Below are 18,019 nucleotides of genomic sequence, written 5' to 3' on the forward strand. Positions count from 1 at the left end.
TTGTAGGTTCTCTAACAATGCTAACCAGCATTCATACAATACATATTTATGGCTGTCCTACATAATCAGGGTTTGAGATGTGTTCACTTACATATACTGTACAGTACTACAATTGGTTATTGAATATTCAACCACTAGATGTGATTAATGTGCATTTACAAAGGTGAAATGCAATTCTTACCAGCTTTAACATATACACATACATAAATACACACACATACATGTGTTACACATGTATGTAAGTAACACATACTTCTCATGTGTTAGTTTCTTCCCGGTGAGGGGGAAGGTTGGGGTTCATTCTACCATTGAGCTAGCCCCATTCTGGAGGGTGGCATTTGTGAGTGTCGGTCTAGTCACACACTCATTCTTTTGGTCTCTTTCCTAGCCAGTATGATTTGACCCATTTTCTTGCTGTGAAATTTAATTCCCATAGCCTTTCCTTATATAACATACTACTTAGCTTAGGGACTAGTTTGGTGGCATACCTCTGAATCTTTTTCCAACTTTGTCTTGTGTTTAACTAGGTATGGACTCCAGGCTGGAGTTGCATATGCTAAGATTGGTCTAATGTATGTGGTATACAGTACATGGGTCTAAATGATTCCTTACATAAGTTTCTAAAGATAGTTCTTATGTTCACCAACCTAGCATATGCCACTAATGATAACCTTTTGAAGTGGGCTTCTGGGGAGAGGTTTGGTGCGTTATCAATGCCCAGATCTTTTTCTCAACCTGTTTCTTGAAGGATTTCACCTCCCAGATGTGGTACCTTGTGTTAGGCCTCTGCTCCCTTCACCCATTTTCATTACTTTACACTTGAGTTAAACTCTGGTAGCCATTTGCTAGACCACTCCTTTAGTTTGTCCAGATTATCTTGTAGTCTCTTTTCCTCTGTCTTTATCCTTCTCATAATTTTAGCATCATCAGCGAACTTGAAAGGAAATGAGTCTATACCTTCTGGAAGATAGTCTATAGAGTCTGCAGCTCCCAGCCAGACTATGCATCTGCAAGCCATATATCTGGCTCTTTCCTTGCTCACTAGGTTCAGATTTCAGGTGAATTGATGAACATTTCATTTTTGCCCCATTGCAACAGAGTGGTCTGTCAACGACATTGTGCTTCCATTGGCATTGCAAGACTTTCACCGCCCCAAGGTGGACCTCTTCTCATTGGCATGGAAGCAGTGACTTCCAGTTTATGTAGAACTCACATCCATTCCAGATAGCTAGGCTCTCATAGTGGATGCCTATAAGCTGGACTGGAATTAGTGTGTATTTCTTCATATCTTCCCTCTGGTTTAGTAGTTGCTCCAGGTTTAGGCCAAATCGAAGCCATTCTTTGGCATGTTTCTCCTTCTGTTTCCATTTTCACCAACCTAGCCATGGTTTCCTGCCCTTTGGACCTATCGTCCAAACCTGCATCGTGTTCTGCACCTCCACCTCTTTCAGTAGCTAGACCAAGAGATGTTTCTCGATGATTCATAGTTCTACTTGTTTGAAGTTTTTGACTCGTATATCATTCTTTTCATGGTCAGAAGGTGGCTGATCTTTTTGGTGTGTTTCTTGCAGGTTTTGTTGTAGCAAACATATGAAGTTTCTTGGTGCTCCATTTTCTCTTTTTTTTCTTAGTGGCTTATGCATGGTATCTGTGTATCTGTGGTCCAATTGTTTTATTTTGGTTGTGGATGGGCTTCTCATGCCGAATACTTTTTCCCTTGTATTGTTTGACCTTGGTGGAGCTGCTGCTGTTGGAATTGAATGTCAATGTTTCGTTGACCTCATTTCACAAGTTGTCTTGGGCATTTTTTCATCTCTGGCCTTAGCCATCCTGGTCTTTGTACAAGGTTTTGGTTTTCAATTTCCTTTATATTCTTTCTCACTCCTTTGGTCCAGGATTGCTTCTTAAGGGTTTCATGTTGGCCCATGCTTCTGGTTGTCATGTAGGGGAGCTTTGCTTGCTCTCCTCCGTAAGTAGAAATTTTGCTTTTTTGGTCATAGGGGAGCATTTTATTCATTTACAGATCTCTCCTTTCCTTTCTGGCCAGGTATGAGATGACTAGTTTCTGGAGGGGCCCTTTGGTGATTAATGCTTATTTGGTTTGGCCAGGGGATGCATCATTCATTTTGTCTGGTTGTGGGCATACTCTGTTACTTTCACTCTGCTAGTGGTGCATGGGGGGAAATGCTCTCTGTGTGAAGCCAGTGTCTTTGGTTCCTTGTTCCATGGCTTGATTGTCTTGGCTTGTCCACAGTGTCATCAAGTTTAGCTAGCCTACAGTCTACCCTTGGGCCCATTATGATCATAAGCTTACAGCTTGGTCCAAAGGCTTTTAGAATATGTCTTGAGCAGATATTCAGGCTTAGGAACTTTTGCTCAGTCTGAAACTCCCGTGCCCTAGGAGAATACCCTTCTTTGTTTTTCTCTCTTGTATCATAACACTAATGAGCTCACCCAGACAACCAGAGTTTAATGTGATGAAATGCCTCTTCCTAGTAGGTCCTTCTTGGCTCCGTGGGATCCTCCTGTCTCCTAGAGCTTCTGTTCTCCATCTTTTTGGCTATATGACTGAGGGTTCAACAGTGGTGGATCGAGGGGGAAGTTACGCCACAGTCACTTGGTGATGCATGGGTGAAACTAATGAGATATTCCTCACCAAGTAGTTCAGGAATCTCAGTGCTACGCTGTCCCATTTTCCATGCTTTGTTTACCTTGCTGTTTGTCTCTATTGGTTCACTCATCTTTCTGATGTCTTTTCTTGGTTAGGTGATTTATGATCCCCCTTGCTGCTTGTGCCTCTTAAGGGGGGGGGGGGACCCACATTTTGGCCTCTGGCCCCCCCATCCCCAGTAGGCATATTTATGACTTGCATGGGTCAAGTGTGGATTGATAAAGGTGGAGCTTGCCAGTTAGCTATTAACAAGGAGCCAGCAAAGATCTATAAAAAAATAAAGGCTTTTCATTACATTCAGCACGGGTTTCGTTGTAGTTCTAGTTAAAGGATGAAAAATGTGCATTGAAATGGACCGTGCTCTGTTTAGGCTTGATTCTGCTTCATTTCCTGGATGTGCTATTGAATAGCAGGTGGTCCCATATTTTCTGTTGGGCCATTGTATTTTTGCCTTAGAACCCTTGTGGTTTTGTGGAAGAGATTTTTTTCCCTTTTTTGTGTGACATTAGTTTAGGAGTATCTTGATTACTTCATTAGGAATTTCTCTGCCCCGATTTTGTTTAGTGAAGTTGATCTCTAGGGTGCCTCCCAGAATTTCCATGCCAAATCTGTTATAGACACTGCACAGATAAGGTGTGATATCTGTATGGAAGTTATTTGAGTTTTGACTACGTTTCCCAGCACACTCTGATTTAAGCATCTGAGCATAGATCAATTTTTTTTTTTAGGCTCATATCTGAAGATACGTCTACACTGGATATAAAGAACACAACTGTTCGACTGTTGCAGGCTTTTTCTGTTGTCTACAACTGGGATAGAAACTCTTGATACATGTAGGATTTACCATCATAAATTTGAATGTTCATTGTTAGTGGAGTGCAATACATAAGAATCAAATGGCATATATGGTACCATATTGGGGTTCAAAGAAACTTGATGTCATATTTGAAGTGTTTACTTTTAGAGTTGAAATATAGTTATGGCATACTTTAGCTATGTTATATATGAAATTAATTCAGTTTGATAATTGTTTAATTACAGTATTAATGTTATAATTCTATTAATGTGTTAATTCACACATTTCCCCATTATTCCCAGATCAAACTCTACGACCTCCCATAGAGACCTTACCACGACGAAGCCACACTCCTCGTACCATTCCAAGAACACACGGTAGTTTATCAGTGCCCCTGAACCAGTTGTCTTCAATCTTGCTCAACATGACATTTTCTGATGCAGAAGAGGATCATCAGGGCTCCAGAAGTGCAAGGGAGGCATCACAAAGGTACTGCAGTTCCTGCTTTATGCATGCTTACAGAGTCAACAGAGAAAAGAACAAGTGACAATAAGAAATGTATACATAGGAGCTGCCTCATATGGGTAAACCGGCCCTCTAAAGTTTCTTTAATTCTTGTGTCACGCGAAGTTTAATGAAAATATTTGCTACATATTTAACCATGTGAAAAACAGTCTGAGCAATAATTATCCATGAGTATACCAACTTATCATGGAAAATTTGCCATCTGTACTCCGCTGAACGTTGCTTCACTAGTGAGGTAATTGAATAATAATAATTCTGAGGTATCAGCCTCCAACTCATACTTTGACATTAAATATGCCCAACAGTCTAGCTTTCTTGGGCTAGAATATAAATTTTACATGATTAATAAGCTTAGCTATCATGCTGAATTCACTTGTAAAGACTCTTTTGAATGACAATTATCACGTCGTCATTCACAAAGGTTTCATTGATCCCAACCTTCTGTCATCAATCATATTCACCTGTTTATTCTAACTGCATTTTATCACAAGAGTGAGAGGACTTTAACCCTTAAAGTGTGGTTATCATCATACATTGATTTAAACTATTACTCTCTGGGTTTTACTATTACTGTACTTTACTCTGGGTTTGATGATAATATGGATATAATGCAGTAGTTCTATATGGATGTAGTGGAGTTTACCTTGACATGTGAAAAAATCCTACTATCGTTTCATTATTACTTATTGTGCAAATGTGTTATCACATTTGCACAATATTTCGCACAATATTTGCACATTTCGGCGCTCGGCCGACCGGGGAGCCGGTCGGCCGAGCGGACAGCACGCTGGCTTGTGATCCTGTGGTCCCGGGTTCAATCCCGGGCGCCGGCGAGAAACAATGGGCAGAGTTTCTTTCACCCAATGCCTCTGTTACCTAGCAGTGAAATAGGTACCTGGGTGTTAGTCAGCTGTCGCTGTGGAGGCCTGGTCGAGGACCGGGCCGCGGGGACACTAAAGCCCCAAAATCATCTCAAGATAACCTCAAGATAATCATTGCAAATATTACTATGCCCAATGTGGTAATCATCATGATACATAATTCCATTATAATTTTTTGATATGTATACCGAGTATATTCATATGGTTTTCACACCTCTGTATGGGTGTAATGAAGTATACCAGGCTAACCAATCATAACTTGGGCCTGTTAATAAAGAAGGCTTATTGGCTCATACGAGGTGGATCCTATATGTATCATGGTTATAAAAAAGGAGCTGCCTGGTTTGGGCCAATAGACCCATATGAGGCCAATGGGCAGCAGATCCTATTTATATCTCCCCAAAACTCATATATAATATGGCCCAGATTCATATATATATGGGGCAATAAGCCTTTTTGCAGTTTCCTTAGTTCTTTTTGATACATACTGTACATTCATTTATGCATTCATACATTCATTGATATACACATTTTTGTAGATATTAGAAAGAACTTTTTTAGTGTCAGAGTGGTTGACAAATGGAATGCATTAGGAAGTGATGTGGTGGAGGCTGACTCCATACACAGTTTCAAGTGTAGATATGATAGAGCCCGATAGGCTCAGGAATCTGTACACCTGTTGATTGACGGTTTGTGAGGCAGGACCAAAGATCCAGAGCTCAACCCCCGCAAACACAACTAGGTGAGTACATCTAGGTGAGTACATTCATTCTTACATACATAAATTCATACATTCATACATATGATTGTCTAGACATCCAAGGTGTGTTGCTGACAACATACTTTGGCTTTGACAGGTGGGGCTGGGCTGCCTCACGATCAACTCGTACAATGTATGAAACCAATTACAATGTAGATACTTTCTAAGCTCACTTATCAGGATTATATGAACTGAATAAGTCAGACATCCCTCACTGAATACGCCAGACATCCGGATAAGCAGAATTCTTATTGAGAAAGTCTAAAAATGATCAATTCACAATTTGTTGTACCACAACCAACCAAATTTGAATTTCCACACACTATAAATAAAAAATACATAATTTAAAACAAACTTTTGCCTACCTTGTTGTAGTTGTTGTTCTTGTTTGATACTGTAGATCTTAATTAAAATGTGTAGTTCTTGAAAATTTATGTAGCCTCATCTCTGGTTATCCGGATTTCTGTCTGAATATGGGAAAGTTTTTCCAGAAAATTATTTGGATGTGATTTTGGGATGATAGCACAAATATTCGGTTCAGTAGGCTTTGGATAACCAAATTCATATAGTACACCTGTATTCAGTTTATTTCCACTTCTCATTACATTCTGCATCCAAATTAATCATTCTATAAGAAAAACTATTTTTGTAATTTTTCTGTTGCATTTAGGCAGATTGTGTGTGTGTGCGTGTGTAAATCCTAGGCCACATGTTGGGGGTTAAGATTGGCAAACATATTTTGTAACTGTAATGAAAATCTCACATAATAAGTATATATATATTCAGGCTCAAATAATATTAATGAACACATATAATCAAACGTGCACTTAGCTCTATCTATAGTTAAGGTATAAATAGTTAACGTTCCATATTATCTGTATTTAATGATGTATATACAAGGAAGTTCTTAACCCCTTAACTGCGTTGCCTCCAAATGTGACACCCCCACAGTGCGCAGGAAATAAATTCTCTGGAAAAAATTCTTTTTTCTTTTTAAAGTGTCAAAAACCCTTCCCTCAGTATGGGTATGTAAAAAAAAAGTCGAAATTGTACTTACTTTGGCTGCTATGGGGTCCGGAAGTTGGGGCGTGACGTCATCATTCCCCGTGCGCCCGTGCCGTAAGCTCTCGGGGGCGGTGGGGCGCTCGGGGCGGGGTGCGCGAGTTGCCGCGAATATATTTTCGTTCATTTTTTGCGCACCTTTCCAAATACATTTTCATTGTTTTTATGTGCCAATCCAATGTATAATGAACACGTACACTATAATATCGCAGTACAACATCCGTACTGTCCGTAGACACTGTGTTACGTGCATGAAACTTGTGCGCACATATGCAGCACATATTTACTATGTATCATGCTAATTTGTGTATATATACAATCTATTTACACACTATATACATTCACCATCAACACATTCAGAACACCGCGTAGCAGCTGCTTCATATGGGCCAATAGCAGCTGCCTCGTATGGGCCAATATCAGCTGCCTCGTATGGGCCAACAGCAGCTGCCCCGTATGGGCCAACAGCAGCTGCCTCGTATGGGCCAACAGCAGCTGCCTCGTATGGGCCAATAGCAGCTGCCTCGTATGGGCCAATAGCAGCTGCCTCGTATGGGCCAATAGCAGCTGCCTCGTATGGGCCAATAGCAGCTGCCTCGTATGGGCAAATAGCAGCTGCCCCGTATGGGCCAATAGCAGCTGCCCCGTATGGGCCAGTAGCAGGTGCCCCGTATGGGCCAATAGCAGGTGCCTCGTATGGGCCAATAGCAGGTGCCTCGTATGGGCCAATAGCAGGTGCCTCGTATGGGCCAATAGCAGCTGCCCCGTATGGGCCAATAGCAGCTGCCTTGTATGGGCCAATAGCAGCTGCCTCGTATGGGCCAATAGCAGCTGCCTCGTATGGGCCAATAGGAGCATTTGACCATGAACACATTCAGAACACCTCGAGTGAGAGCAGCCTCACCCAGCCAGTCTCCCTCACTCCAACATCTTACTCGCCGACATTGTTCCTCCCACCATATTATTATAGTTCTTATTACACATGTTCTATATACCTATCTACATGTTTTATTTACCAGAACTATGGAAGTAAGCCGGTATTGTGTCCAAACAGTACAGTGGCCACCATACACTGCATGAAAAATCACACAGCAGACGACGCTACGATTACGTCACCTCCCTCACCGAAATAGCTCCTCTCAACATTCTCCTGTTGCTGTTCTTACACTATAAACACACACTATATATACCCATGTACATATGTGTTGCCCATAGCGAACCACTAAGCTAGTATGGTGAGCAAAACAAGAGTGGCAGCCACACACACACAATGAGGCTACCTCAATTATCGCCCTCCCTCATCAAAATTCCTCCTTCCACAATACTACGCACAACGCTAATTATAACCACAATCCTGCTATTATCACAATCCTGGTCACTAATTCCTGTAAATGAATAATTGACCACACGTTTATTTTGAAAAGGAACCTAAGAAATCATTTGAAGATTCCTAGATGAACGAAATAATGCTGTGGTGCTGTGGCTAGCGCTGTGAACATCGTGAACAGCATTGAATCACTGATATTTGAACATTGTACCCAGTCATTATCACACTCAGGCTCTAATATAACACTATCATAGCTAAATAATACAAGTTATATATATATTTTGGCATTATTAGGCGATGCTGTGGTCACATGCTGAACAGCAGTGCTGTGCGCTCATGCTGCGAGCGCCAGCCTTGGTTGCTCACACACTACTGAGGCTCCCACACCCGGGAATGTGGACCACGATTTTTTTTAAAGATGGCGTCTGTTTACAAGAGCCCTGAGGAAGCTGATGTGAACCCCATGTAGCCGCGGGAGTTTTGAATGGAACGTGAAAAATACAAATACCCGGAGGCGCGTTGCGCAAACCAGACGTGAGCCTGCAGGCGCGTTGCGCAGTTTAAGGGTTAATGTAACTATAATCTCTCTTTTTTTCTAGCGCCTGGCATAAACAGATAATAAATCACAAATTTTGAACACTATATATCTTCTAATCTACAGCATACCTTAATGTCCAATACTAATACTCATTAAAACTGATATGTCTACTTAAGATCAAAATCTTAGATATATCATACACCAAAATATGATACCCTGTAATTATAAAAAAAATATCAACTTCCGTACTCACTTGGCCTAGTATGAATTTTAAAATAAAACTCATCTCAGCATTACAGTGTTTCACCACCGTCTAAACAGAATGACTCTACATTAAGACCAAAACTTCCATATTACCTTGTTCTAGGTTCTTGGAATCACATATCTTATGACCCTGCTGACCAATGAATTTCTTTCTGAAGGTTGCTGTAATGTCACTCATTAGAATGTCTTAAGTGATAGCTGATCTGGGCATGAAGCTATTCCTTGATCCAAATTGTTTCAATCCTTGTGATGTCCGTTGGTGATCATCTCTTCTATTGGAGGGTGTAGTGGAGGAGTCCCTAATGTCTTCAGAATGTGTTGTGCCAAATGACTGTTGCTTGATTTTTAACTGAAGAATTACAGTGGACAAACTTTCACAGCACATCAACACTTGAGCTGTAGATCCCGGGCTCTTAACTCCTGGTGCAGCTGCAACTCACATAATCTTCTTTGACAAAAGAAGTGTCAATTCCAGGTTGGATTGTTTTTGACCATGTCAGGGTGTAGTGGTCTTGGGTGTTTGCTTGGCAGTACCAAGTGAGCTGGTTCAAATCCTCATCATGGCTTCTACTGATTTTCTCATTAATACATCACGTTAATGTGATTTCATTGTGCATCTCCTTTAACTGTTGCTATTCCTTATTTTGTATCATGCAAAAAGTGTCAAGCCAGTTGAGCAAGCATTTTTAAAATAAGCTGCTTAAATAACTGCCTGATTCCCAATCAACAGCAGCTAATCAGGTCCCATGGGGTCTTAACTGCTCCCCCTTTAACTTGTAAAAAATCCATGGTAATTCATTGTATGCCAACTGGATTTTTTTTATCTAGATTTTTCATTACTTACTATGAAGAATCAAGTCAGTCCAACCACTGCATGTTCTTCATAGAATAAAATTGTAGCTCCAATGGGCCACATAGGGCAATGGTGGCGAGTCAGATCCTGGGAGTTAGATCCTGGCTCTCCCAGCTCTGATTACACATTTAATATCTGATAGTCACTATCAATTACAAAGTGCTAACATATTATTTGTCTTCTTATTGGTCTGAAAGGTGTTCTGCAGAAGCAAGGGGGCCTTGCCTGAGGTGTCATCTTTGTTAGTACTGTATTTTGTACATGCAAAACTTTTCCAAATAAAAAGATAACTGGTCACTAATAAAATAATTCCTATGGAAATTTTATAACAAAATAATCAGGCTTCGCTTGTATCATAGTCTGATTAGCTGTATGACTCTGAAGAATATAATAAACAATGACAAAGCAAGCTGCCTCATAATGCAGAATATTGGAAATGGGGTTTGTGGAGTAATAACTGCAGAATATTTAATGGATAATGAGGGTTAACTCTAATAACCGGACATGCTCTAGTTAATGAGGGTAGAGAATAAAACCATTTTGTTTGTGTAATCTAAGAATCCAGAAAACAGGGTTTTGAATAATGGGGGTTCCACTACTGTATATTTGAATATATTTGAAGAGTTCATTGCATTTTTGGGGTTTTATAATGCATTTGTGCTAGCATACTAGGTTTTGATTTTTTGGAACAGTGGCACTATACTTGTGAATTTACCTTGAAGTGAGGTGATTAATGCTATAAGAAAGATTGGGAGATACCTGTATAGTGAGTAAGTGTATTAGGAAGTGAGTACTGAATATAAGCCTAGCATGAGAACTGGAATGGAAATAGATAGGTGAATGCAGTTTAACACTTTCTGCGGATGAGGACTCCTCCCGGCGTCCTGTTTCGCCTACCCGCTCCCGCTTGGTGGACATAAATTTATGTCCCCTTTTAAAATATTTGTATAAAATTCAATTTTTATCCGATTTACTTTGGGTTTGTTTCAAACTGCGCGCCATGAGGCTCTCTTTCTCACCAATAGGCTGCATGGTACAATAAGTTCATGAAAGGTTCACAAACATAACAAAAGTAAAAACATTTCGTGTGTGTTTGACTCTCACTGATATGTTCCAGCGTTGTTTTATATTTGGCGCTATTCTATCTTACGCTTTGTTGACCTTTTTTACCTACAGGCTCATAGAACATTCTATTGCGAACACATTGACATAAAAATGAATGACGTACATAGAATAATAATGTCATGAGAGTGAAATAAGTATAAACTTTCAAAGCGCCGTGCGTCGTCCCGTCACCGATACCGGGTAACAATTTCACCATTTCCCACACTCTTGCGGGCGGGCCGCAATCATTATTCTACGCTTATATTCATATCACTGTGTTGGGAATTTCATTGCGAGTCCATTAATACCAAAATTAACGCTGTAGGACAAGTGTGGAGGTGATAACAATCCCAAGAGTAAAAACATTTTGTTGCTGTTGGGCGCTCACGGCGAGTCATCTTCGTAGTTATTTATTTGGGGCTGGTATCCCTATACGTTTCGTGACTTTTTACTGATGTTCTTCTAGAGAATTTTATTGCGAACACGTTGGTACCAAAATGAAATACGTAGCTCGAGAACTAAGGTCAGGAAAGTAAAAAAGAGTATACACATTTTTGTTTTTACGCTGACACGGCAAAACGCCGTGAGCACATACCGCTTTTTTTTTTACCTTCGCCAGGAGGCTGAAAGTGTTAAGATGGCTTCAACATTTTATAGGTGTGAACATAGACATCATGCGCAACACTAGTCTTGTGGATGTCATCTTGAATGTCTTTTACCTCTTGTATTCTACTTTTATCTTCTACAGGCAAATATTGTCTTGCCTCATGAAAGTGAGAAACTGGACCATAGTGATGAGTAGTTGTTATAATTTTTTCACTGATTATTTATTGGAAGCCTTTATTTATGTTAGTATTTCCATTTTAAAGCAGCACTGGAGCTGGAGGCAACGACCGAGAGCGCTCTACTAGTCGGTCTCGGACAGAATCAGGGGTGAGTAATGCTTCTACTGCCTCCTTGGTCACTCCATCCTCCTCAGGTCCAGCAGCCAATGGCCATACTCTTGCTGAAAGCTCCTCCAGGGCTTCCACTGCTGAAGCATCGGGTGCATCAAATCTGGAGATGTCTAATGCTGTCCAGAGCGTCTCGGTTGCTGATATGAAGGTAACTGAAGAAATTATCCATGTTGGTCTCTCTCTCTCTACACCCAGTAGTTTTTCTCTCACTTTAGAAGGACAGTGTACATAAACTTGTCTGTTTGTTGGTGTTCTCCATCCACAAAGTTTTCTGTTGGGAGTAGCCACAACAGAAAAGCCTTGAGGCTTTCCTTAACAAATATTCTTTTAATTTTTAATGCGTTCTCTGTACTCTCACATCCAGCTTTTCTCATGTTTGGTTTCCTTTTGTACCTATATTTGTGCATCTTCCCTCTTCTTTCATGCGTATGTTCCCTGATTTACTCCAACCTTGCATGTGGTCTTCTCTTTCTAATGCTATTGAACATTTTATATTATTATTACAGTATATGTATTTTGCTGAACTTTATCTAGTGTGGTACTGTACTGTAATCCACCTGTTCTAATTAGGTATCCCTGGTAAGGATACCTTAGTTTTTTGTTTGTCTTCTTCAAGGTTCTTTAATTATATGTAAGATAATATAATTATATTGACTTGAAACCTAAAACAATAATGTATGACCAGAAAAGTACGGTTTATGTTTAAATTAGACGGTGTTCTATAATATAAAATACGTACAGACCAAGTAACTTAATACCAGTTTATGATTGTTTGCAATGCTTATAATGTCATCTGAAATACAACCAATAAGTCTGCTCACAAAGTTATTTTATGTATTTTAATTTCACATTTTTACTCTTATATACATATGTATTTTCCCCATTTTTATTAATTTTCATATTTGAACAGAATGCATCTTAACAATGAAGTAGAAAACATTTAAACACACAAATTGACAAAAATTAGAGCACTGTATAATAAAATGTTCTGCAGTAGTTATTGTGTGGCCCAGCAGTAGCTCTTCTGTAGTATATGACAATGGATATTGTAGGTCCTCCCCCCTTCATGTGACTTTTGTGGCCTACCTGAAACCAGGACAAGATTCTGGTTCTCTTCTGGAGGTGAGATGAGAATGTTAAGATCAAAGAGAAACCAACAACTAAGGAAAACCACCTAGAAAGTCATAGGCAAAACAAAACAACACCATATCTAAAAGATAGGAATGAAATTAAAAACACGAGGCAAAAGATAGCAACGGGCTAACAACCTGTGCTTCAGCTTCCCTGGCTGCCATCAGGGGTTCTGGCCAGCTACTCTTTTTACTAATGTGCTGTCAATATCACCTCCAAATCCATTTGGGAAACAAGGGAACAGCAGGGTGGAAATGGGGAGTTACCGAGGAAAATCACAAAAGAGGGGTATCTTTACACTTGAGCTTCTATTTCTTTTAACCCCTCTCAGTAGCTCCTCAAGTTTGCAACAGAGCCTTCAAGAGGAGAAAACTTATCTTGTGACAAAACATAAAGAGTATAAGAACAAAGACAAAAGGACTTACCCATGAGAAAAGTAGGTAGAAAACCATGGTAGAAGAAAGCATCAGTGGCACATTATCCACCCAAGCACAACACAAACTTGTTGAGGATCTAAAATTCAGAGTGTCAGATGAGGGGGGGGGTTGTGTAATTACCTAATTGTAGTTACAGGATGAGAGCTACCCTCGTGGTGTCCCGTTGACCCAGCACTCTTTGTTGTATAACGCTTTGAAACTACTAGCGGTTTTGGCCTCCATGACCTCACTTAACTTGTTCCAACCATCTACCGCTGTTTGCGAAAGTGAATTTTCTTATATTTCTTCTGCATCTATGTTTAATTAGTTTAAATCTATGACCTCTTGTTCTTGAAGTTACAGGTCTCGGGAAATCTTCCCTGTCGATTTTATCAATTCCTGTGACTATTTTGTATGTAGTGATCATATCACCTCCTTTTCTTCTGTCTTCTAGTTTTGGCATATTTAATGTCTCTAACCTCTCCTTGTAGCTCTTGCCCTTCAGTTCTGGGAGTCACTTGGTAGCATGTCTTTGCACCTTTTCCAGTTTGTTGATGTGCTTTTTAAGATATGGGCACCACACAACCGCTGCATATTCTAGCTTTGGCCTAACAAAAATCGTGAACAATTTCTTTAGTATTTCGCCATCCATGTATTTAAAAGCAATTCTGAAGTTAGAAAGCGTGGCATAGGCTCCTCGCACAACGTTCTTTATGTGGTCCTCAGGAGATAGTTTTCTATCTAGAACCACCCCTAGATCTCTTTCTTTATCAGAATTCCTTAAGGATTTCTCCCATAATTTATAGGTTGTGTGAGGTCTATGTTCACCTATTCCACATTCCATAACATGACATTTATTAACATTAAATTCCATTTGCCAAGTGGTGCTCTATATACTTATTTTGTCCAGGTCTTCTTGAAGGGCATGACAATCATCTAAGTTTCTTATCCTTCCTATTATGTTAGCATCATCAGCAAACATGTTCATATAATTCTGTATACCAACTGGTAGATCATTTATGTAGACAAAGAACATCACCGGTGCAAGAACTGAACCCTGTGGTACTCCACTTGTGACATTTCTCCAGTCCGATACATTGCCACTGATTACTGCCCTCATTTTTCTATCAGTCAGAAAATTTTTCATCCAAGTTAGAAGCTTACCTGTCACCCCTCCAATATTTTCCAGTTTCCAGAACAACCTCTTATGTGGAACTCTGTCGAAAGTCTTTTTTAGGTCCAGATAGATGCAGTCAACCCAACCATCTCTTTCCTGTAACATCTCTGTGGCTCTTATCATAGAAACTGAGTAAATTCTATACACAGAATCTTCCAGATCGAAAACCATACTGTCTGTCTGATATTATATCATTTCTCTCCAGGTGTTCTACCCACTTAGTTTTTATTATTTTTTCCAATATTTTCACTATTACACTTATCAATGATACTGGTCTATAATTGAGGGAGTCTTCCCTGCTGCCACTTTTGTAGATTGGAACTATGTTAGCCTATTTCCACACGTCTGCTATGATTCCTGTACACAGGGATGCCTGAAAGATAAGGTGAAGTGGAATGCTGAGTTCAGATGTACATTCTCTCAGAACCCATGGTGAAACTCCATTTGGACCAACTGCTTTGTTCTTACTTAGCTCCTTGAGCATATTTTCCACTTCATCTCAAGACACCTCTATACGCTCTATGTTGTTCTCTGGAATTCTTAATGTGTTTGGTTCTCTGAAAATCTCATTTTGTACAAACACACTTTGGAACTTTTCGTTTAATGTTTCACACATTTCCTTTTCATTTTCCGTGTATCTGTCCCCCATTTTTAACCTCTGAATATTATCCTTTACCTGCAGCTTGCTTTTAATGAATTTATAGAAAAGGCCTGAATCCGATTTACATTTGTCTGCTATACCGTTCTCAAAGTTCCTCTCTGCCTCTCTCTTTATTGATGTGTAGTTGTTTCTTGCCTCTTTGTATCGCTGGTATGTTTGGGGGTTTGGCTTCTTTCTAATGATTCCATGCTTGTGCCCTGTTTCCTAGGTCTGCATGTCTGTTTTGGTATGAATGTTTGTGTGCCTTCATCATATATTGTGCAAAATTTGGCATACATCTCATTTACTTCCTTGCCTAGCAACAAGTCTGTCCAATTATACCCAAGAAAAAAATGTCTAAGTTCCCCATAGCGTCCTCTCTTGAAACCGAGTTTAACAAGTGTTTCACTGTCCCCATTCTCTACTAGATTATATCGCGTAGCATATTTAATGTCCAAGAGGACGTGATCACTCTTTCCCAAGGGAGGAAGGTACTGGATGTCAAATACCTCTTCTTCTTTCCTGGTGAATACTAGATCCAGTACTGACGGAACATCCCCTTCCCTCATTCTTGTGGCCTGCTTGACGTGTTGATACATGAATGTCTCCAAGATGAGGTTTACAAATCTGCCTGTCCAAATGTCCTCTGTTCTTGCCTCGTAGGCCTCCCAGTCTATTGCCTTAAAGTTGAAGTCCCCCAGTACAGTAAGTGTGTGTGTGTGTGTGTGTGTGGAAAAAAATTAGTTAGTAGTTAGTGACAGTTGATTGACAGTTGAGAGGCGGGCAGAAAGAGCAAAGTTCAACCCCCACAAGCACAACTCGGTGAATACAATATGCATATTCACATTGGTATACAAACTGGGCAATAATAATGATATTCATCAACTGGCAGAACTCACAGTGGCTCAGGTAATGAGCAAATGATGATGCCATCCCATTGCGGTTTAAAAATTTCATTGATTGATACAGTATTGTACTAGGAAGAATTTAAGATGTGTACCTTCATGTATAATTATTTTCTTTTGTATAGGGTGTTGATAGTAAGAAAATCATGGAGAAGCTTCAACAGATCCAGGGTTACATCCAGCAGACCACCACAGCTATGACTGCACTAGAACAACAAGGTGACACGGTATGCAATTACTCTTTGTAATGTTCCAGTTGCAATAAATATTTGTGATAGAAAAATAAAAAGAACAATCTCACCTTAACTATAGCAAGTGGTATTACTGCTGTGAGTAGAATGGTTATGAAGAATACAAGTATTTTAGTTGTACAGGGAGTCCCTGACTTAAGAATATCCAACTTAAAAACACCCGATCTTACAATTAGCCTCCTAATTCACTGTTTTTGCGTCTTGATATTCTCTGCAAACTAGCTGTCGTCCTCCATAATATAGTTAGTTCTACTTTTATGTCCACATGGCTGCATGCTATGGGAGGTACTGAAAAAAATTTCCCATAGCCACAGTTGTCATGTAGCTGACCCTTGCTGTTCTAGTCATTATTATTCTCATGCCCAGCGTTGACCCAATGTGCATTTGTGGACTATCTCAGATGTTTTGTCAATGAAAATTCAAAATAATAATAATAATAATAATAATAGCTGACAAAAAAGAGGAAGTGTGTTTGTGGTGTACCAGTACGAAGAAAGAGGCAACTCATAAGCCTAAAAAGTATGCTAGAGATAAGCAACTGCTCTGGGAAAAAGAGAATCACCAACACCAACACAGCTACAGAGAGTCCAACAGCACCAGGCACCAGGAGATTGTCACACTGCAACTGGCCCCAGGAATCTCAAATTACCGAAGTATTTGGAGCAGGTTGAGGGCTGTTAGTGGTGTCCCAAGTTACATAAAGGTATAAGGAAGTTGAAAAGTAAATAAAACACAAGAAATAAGTGAAAATGAGTGAAAATTCTGTATTGTAAAAGTTTATACTCCAAAATAAGCGATCGTCAATAACAAAGAGGGCTAACAAAGATGTCAATAACAGTATGTTACCACGGGAGAGAGGTAAGCCCATCAGCTGATAAATGTTTCGATGGATTCTCAGCACAAAATATAAGGAAAGAGGCTTTCTTGGCAGGTTAGAGATTATTGAGAACAGGCTAAAGGAATATGAAGACAAGATCCTTAAATTAGAGCAAGCCAAGGAATGTTTCATGAATAAGGTTCGCACTTTAAAAGGAAACATTCCTCAGCAAAGTTGGAAAAGTACCACTTTAACAGACAATTTAAAGAAACAGGAGGAACAAATCAAGGAACTAATGCTAGAAAATGAGGTATGGAAAGTGAAGAGTTGGGAATTTGAAGAAATTAACAAGAAAATACTCATATGGTGAACAACTCTAAGGAACCGTGAGGGCGAACATAAAGATAGGCAAGGATATGCAAAGAGAAACATCATGGATAACTCACATAAAGGAGGTTAATAAAGAACTATAAATGTACAAAGAGGAAATAAGAGAGACAAATGCGCAAGTTGTAAAAGAGAGAGAGACGATCAAGGAAGTGTGTTGGGAAGTCAAAACCAGACATGATCAACAAGAAGCAGAAATTAGGCAAGCAATTTGGAAAGAACTGGTTACCAACAGTAAATTAGTACAAAACACTGCAGATAGAAGTAAGTCCATAATAATTTTTGAGTGTTTAGAAAGGGAAATATCATCTAGAGTGGACACAGTTGCAGAATAGATGAAAATCATTGAGAAAAAAGTAGGTTTAATAGAAGGTTCAATTCAAAGGAAAATGTCAGGGGTTTTAGTACCTGGTTGATACCTGGTTGATGGGGTTCTGGGAGTTCCTCTACTCCCCAAGCCCGGCCCGAGGCCAGGCTCGACTTGTGAGAGTTTGGTCCACCAGGCTGTTGCTTGGAGCGGCCCGCAGGCCCACATACCCACCACAGCCCGGTTGGTCC

The 18,019-nt window shown here is 39.9% G+C and overlaps 1 protein-coding gene across 1 annotated transcript in view; it reads left to right on the forward strand.

Moving 5' to 3' along the window:
- LOC123755365 (serine-rich adhesin for platelets) overlaps positions 1-18,019 on the forward strand; it is a 190,702-nt gene that overhangs the window by 30,405 nt on the left and 142,278 nt on the right. Inside the window, 3 exon segments of the mRNA XM_045737920.2 lie at positions 3,770-3,956; positions 11,654-11,885; positions 16,132-16,233. Coding sequence (XP_045593876.2) covers positions 3,770-3,956; positions 11,654-11,885; positions 16,132-16,233 — 521 coding nt within the window.

The sequence above is a fragment of the Procambarus clarkii genome, chromosome 20 (assembly GCF_040958095.1).
Source record: "Procambarus clarkii isolate CNS0578487 chromosome 20, FALCON_Pclarkii_2.0, whole genome shotgun sequence".
Taxonomy (NCBI): domain Eukaryota; kingdom Metazoa; phylum Arthropoda; class Malacostraca; order Decapoda; family Cambaridae; genus Procambarus; species Procambarus clarkii.